The sequence below is a fragment of the Sinohyriopsis cumingii genome, chromosome 4 (assembly GCF_028554795.1).
Source record: "Sinohyriopsis cumingii isolate HCF-2022 chromosome 4, ASM2855479v2, whole genome shotgun sequence".
Taxonomy (NCBI): Eukaryota; Metazoa; Mollusca; class Bivalvia; order Unionida; family Unionidae; genus Sinohyriopsis; species Sinohyriopsis cumingii.
This window is the reverse complement of record NC_142964.1, coordinates 86,667,588-86,673,587: the sequence shown is the minus strand read 5'-3', so window position 1 is coordinate 86,673,587 and position 6,000 is coordinate 86,667,588. Positions and strand designations below refer to the sequence as shown.

At 35.6% G+C, this 6,000-nt stretch overlaps 1 protein-coding gene across 1 annotated transcript in view; it reads right to left on the bottom strand.

The window, feature by feature from the left end:
• Positions 1–1,893: 1,893 nt before the first annotated feature.
• LOC149801599 (asparagine--tRNA ligase, cytoplasmic-like) overlaps positions 1,894–6,000 on the bottom strand; it is a 54,874-nt gene continuing 50,767 nt past the window's right edge. The window contains exon 18 of the mRNA XM_089955855.1: positions 1,894–3,821. Coding sequence (XP_089811981.1) covers positions 3,690–3,821 — 132 coding nt within the window. The 3' untranslated portion in view covers positions 1,894–3,689. The remainder of the gene's footprint in view (positions 3,822–6,000) is intronic.

The window sequence follows — 6,000 nt, the reverse complement described above, 5'->3', positions numbered from 1 at the left end:
CTACATAGTATTTTCCACCCTTTTTCAGTCACAAAGCTAAACAAGTTGTACTCCAGCATTTACATGAAGGTTGCTACTACGACCCTGAGAGTACCCACACAGAATAAATAGAAACATTCTATGCTTGGTACAAACTCCACTCTTCAGACCCTTTTTACTTTTAAGAAGAAATAGTGAAATACAGCGATCCAATTTGGACATTTTTGACAGTGTTGTGGAAAGTTTCCACATTTATTTCTGGATAACGGATGTATAAACAATCTAGTCCTTATACCCCTACCAGTCTCCCAGCCATCAATATCACAAAAAGTTTTCCACTGTTTCCTTTATTTATGTGCAACTGAACACGAGTAAATACAGCATGCTGAAAACGGTGGAGGAATGAAAATCTGAAGTCTTTTTGTGGCGGAATGAGATTTGGAAAACCCACACACAGTCTATGAATTTCAATGATATTTATTTAACATATGCCCAACTTATTGTCCTCAACAGGATCTTTGAAGTCATTTATCAGAGTTCAAACATATCAAAGCTGCCTGCATACATGCCAACCCCTGGCGAGGAAAAAGTGTAATCCAAGTGGACAAAAAGTGTAATCCAAGCAGAAAAAGAGTAATCCACATATAGCATAATAAAATTCAATGAGCATATGTACAAAATGATTTATTTACTCTTCTGGTTTTTTAACATCAATTACTGCTACAAGGTTTCGGATATAAAACTGAGCTTTAAAAAGCAACAGACTCTCATACCGCATTTCGAAACACTTTGTACCAGCTGAGACTATGAATGTTTTGCATGTCGGCAGAGCACTTAGTGCCAGGTTGCTGAGCCTGGATCTGAATTCAGTTTTATTTTTGTTAACAATATAGAACAATCTCTCACAGCATTAGAATGGTAAAGAACCAATATTCCTTTCATAACCTGACAAAGAAGAGGAAATTTATATCTTAAAGTTATTGGGTCTTTTAACTTGGAAATAAGATGCCATTGCACATCAATTCTGTCTGCATGAAGTACACTGTCAGGTAGAATGCCAACTTGATACTTCAGGAATTCTCCTTATAATTTATCGCAAGCCTTTCCTGCAGCAAGGTGCATCAAATGACAGGGACAACCTGATTTGTACACTGATGGAGACATTTATCAAAATATAGAATGCAACTCCTTTATGAATTCCAGTCATCACCGATGCATTATCAGCTGAAAACCCCATACAGTTCTGCCAACTTGTTTATTCAAAGCATTATCAAGCAAATCAAAAATGTTTTTTCTAGTGGAAACTTCTGTTAATTTTGGTAATGAAAGAAAAGCACGCTGACTTTGCTCTTTTCGTTGTCAAAGACTCTTACACAGAATGAGTACACCTTTTTTTCATCATAATCACTACTCCTGTCTGTAGCAATACTAAATGGCCCAATTTTCATGGCTTCTGCAATTTTAAGTGAAGTATTTTCTGCTAAATACCAAACAATATTAGATGGTTTTGTTCTTACACATGCATATTTTCTCCAATATTGGAATCAGGAATTAGCCTTTTGAACAAATGACCAACGTAGTCTTCTACTGCTATTAGAAAATTGTAAAGACAGAACTTTGTCATAATAAATGCAAAACCTTCACCAAGAAAAAAATGTACAAGTAAAAAGTTAGCTCTTTAAGTTCCCTCCCCTGAGGGTAGCTGCATTGAAACCAACTCCAAACTGCTGTTTAGATCCTAGGAAGAATGGTCGAGTTACAGTACATATGAATTGCTTTTATATGTTTGGACACCGATGCTGGGGATAGTACAATTGCATTTTTCTACTTTGTAGAGCAAGCCAATAAGAAGACAGAAAGAGAGGGATGGAAAAAAAAGACAGCAAAACTGTTCAAGTAAGAAAGAAACTCATATTCTGTAGTTAGTTCACCCATTTATTACACAAATACATTAATTTCCTTTTGTGGTTTTCTCTTTCTTTCTGCCCTTCTTTCTGTAATTTCTGTTCCCTATTCAACATATATTTGATAACAATTAAGGGTTTCACATTAATTATAAGAATTTCCGGATACAAAAGCACGCATTTGTGAATAATTTTAAATAACAAACATACACCAAAGAGTAAAGTAATGAAAACTATGTATATGGACCTTCCATATCACAATATAGCATACATGATTCACTGCAATATAGCATACATGATTCACTGTAAAAAAGCATACTAGATTTAATACACAGAGCATAAGGTGTGCTGTAATACAACAGACCAGGTTCAGTGTAATACAACATTCTAGGTTCACTATAACAGTACACCAAATTCAATGTAATACAGAATACCAGGTTCACTATAACATAGCATACCAGATTCACTGTAATATAGAATACTAAGTTCACTGTAATATACAATACCAGGTTCATTATAACAGCATACCAGGTTCATTGTAATATAGAATACTAAGTTCACTGTAATATTGAATACCAGGTTCATTATAACATAGTATACCAGGTTCATTGTAAAATAGAATACTAAGTTCACTGTAATATAGCATACTAGGTTCATTATAAGAGCATAACAGGTTCATTGTAATATAGAATACTAAGTTCGCTGTAATATAGAAAACCAGGTTCATTATAACACAGTATACCAGGTTCATTGTAATACAGCATACCAGGTTCACTGTCAAATACAACACGTTCACTATAAAATAGCATACCAGGTTCATTGTAATATAGAATACTAAGTTCACTGTAATATAGAATACCAGGTTCATTGTATTATAGCAATCCAGGTTCATTGTAATGAAGCAAGTTCTTTAGCAATCATCAATAAATAGTGCATCCTGAACAAAGAAAACAACTTTTTTAGCAAACCATGTGCATATGAATACCAATAAACAGTAACCATATACTCATTAAAGTCACTGACGATACTGTTGAGAGGAGGTTAATCTAGTACCAAAAAAATGCCATCTGAATCATTAAAAAAAACCCCCCGTTTTTTATTTGTTTAAGAGATTACCAACACAAATATGATGAAAACATCCAAAAACTGATAGAAGTTAGATGTAACAGAATGTCTGTGGATATGTGTGATAAATATAGACTGACACTTATCATGTTTGAATCACGTGACCTTTAAAGCAGTCCCTGTGAGCCAGGAATATATAATTACAATGAAAATGTTTCTGAAGGATAATTATTGTAAAATGTACTGAAGCACATGACAATGAAAATGTTTCTAAAAGGCCTGTATTGTAAAAGTCACTGGAGTACATGATACAATGAAAATGTAAAAGTTACTCTAGTCCATTAAAAATGTTCCTGAAGGACTTGTAAAATTCCTGGAATTCATTAATAAGTGGTATTTTTTAGAGGTGAGCATGTCTTCATGCTCGTCAGTTAACACCATATCATTCCCCCTCAGTCAGTTAACACCTTATCATTCCCCCTCAGTAAATAATTTCCTCAAGAAATGTGGGTCACAAAACATCATAATTATAGTGAAGATTTGACAACATTACTGCAAGCATATTTAATAATTTTTAAGGAAAAATGTCATTTTTATCTTTTCACTACTCAATGCAAAATGTTATATACATGTGATACTAATCTTTCATATGTTTGTTTTATAAACTTGAAATCAATGAATGGAAAGGATTTTTGTTTCTTTTAGTGACTGATATGGAAAGGTCTGGGTTATTTCAGGATTTCAGGGCTTGCATCGCTCCACAAATCTGGGGTAGAGGCAGACTTCACGGATGTGGTATCTATTCAGAATCCAGCACAAGAAACGCTCCATTCCCAGACCATAACCTCCATGAGGACAGGTGCCATACTTTCTCTGCAGAATATCAACAATAATGTATAGTAATTAAAGAAAACAATTAGGCCAAACTATTTAAGTAATGGCTTATGTATTAATTAAATGAAGTTTAGCTTGTATTTATGATTTAAAAAAATGAACAAAAAAGTTTAAGCGCACAATTTGTTTATATACTTCCAAATACAAATATATACAATTATTGTGATTTAATTGATTAAATATAGTTAACACACAGTGCATCCTTCTCTGGCCCATTATTGGGCCCCTCTTTGTCTATTATGGTTGCTCTGCCAGACATGATGTCATTGCAGCCAGTATATGTTAATAAGCTAGTAACTAAATTTAGTTATGTTGTCATGTTGAACTAATCAGATGACCGAGTTGGATCATGTGATAAAACATTATGTCAGTTGTTTGAGGCAGTCATACAGCAACTGGGGTACGTTAGAGATGCGTACTTTTCAGTGTCAACATTACATTTAACTTAAAATTATCTGCGGAAAGAAAAAAAACAATCCTTTTTCTGTTTGCTAATACCACATGTTAATTTCTGTCTTTTGGGGATCATATGTTTATTCAGTCCACAATGGCTTCTTGCAGATCAAGACAAACTGTTAATCGTTTGACCAGCGCTTGCAATATAGAACTTAACCAGGGTGCCACCACTGCGACAAAGTCAACTTAGGCGGAGATTCCAGAAAATTGGACTGCATCAAAATTGGTTAAACAGTTAGCTGAGAAGAACATCAGGGTCTCAGTTTCAATTGGAAAGAAGCATCGTCAACTGTATAGAGATAATGTGCAACAGACTGGTGATTCATCTTTGTGTTCAAAAGCATCATCACATGACCAGACGGGTGTTTCACATGTGTCTTCAACAGCATCATCACATGATCTACAAGCAGCTGATACACCACGTGATCTCAACATGTCAGATATGGTAGCTATCAAGCAACACTTAGCCGAATTACAAGCATCTGTCACCGCATTGACACAATCTTCCACAAAGACTACCATATCACTATGAGGTACAACTGCTTCACAATCTTCATGGAGTCCGGCTGCTGAGGATACATGTCAATCATATAGTGACTTTAACCTTCAATCAGCCCTTGTTAGGCACGGGGATGACAACATGCGATTCTCCCAAACATTGCATTATGCTGTCCTGTTGACAAAATCCCGCTGGTGGTCAATGTGCCCAGCAATATATGTAAGGACATAATCAAGGGTAAGCACGTTAATCTTGCCCTACTGCTCATACTGGGAATGGACTCTAGCTCAGAGACTAAAATTATCGATCAGGGTGGAAACCAAATTGTAGTGAAAGGGAATGACCCACGTTTGGCAGGCACACTATTTCTGAATTTTGTAAGGCCTTCTATCAATACAAAAACATTATCTGTGAGGTCCATCCATTTAGGAGGCCTGACTTAGACTCTTATGCTGACTTTATTGATGAACTGCATCAGAAATACAGCGGAACTGGTTTTTATGAATATCATAATGCTTTTTCTTGCAAGGCTGCCCAGTATTTGATACAACACAATGTTTTCGTAGATTGGTCTGCCTGGGATACAGAGTTGTTTCTAGCTATTTTCTCTGGTAGAAAGACCAAGGTTTGCATTCATTGCAACAGTACTCTGCACTCAAGTGGCTTCTGTCCAGCTAACCTCACAATGCCTTTGAATACTCAACAATCTAAGAGAAATGCCAAATATCTGAATTTCAACTCGGCTAGTCATACTCCAATTGATCAGTATGGCTGTCCAGTAATTCTATTCAATGGGAAACAAATATGCAACAATTTCAATGAGACCTATTGTAGCAGGCCTAACTGCAGTTTATTACATGTATGTAAATTGTGCAAGAATGCCAACCCTCAGGCCATTTGCAATCAGAGAGCCAAGAATGAGAACCCCCATTGTAATGTTAAGTCATGCTAAAGTAAATAATAAGGACTGACTCTATTCTGTTCCTTGTGTGACGCTAGACAAGATACAAGGAAATTATGTTTCTTCCATGACTACGACTGCCACTACCCCTATAAACGTTGATGTGCTTCTTCAAAAACTCTGTGCCCACCCTAATGTTAATGTTGTAACAGATTTAATAAATGGTTTGCATGAGGGTTTTCATACTGGTATTCGGAGAGAACCTTCAGCAACCTTTGAATGTAAAAATTTAATGTCTGCTA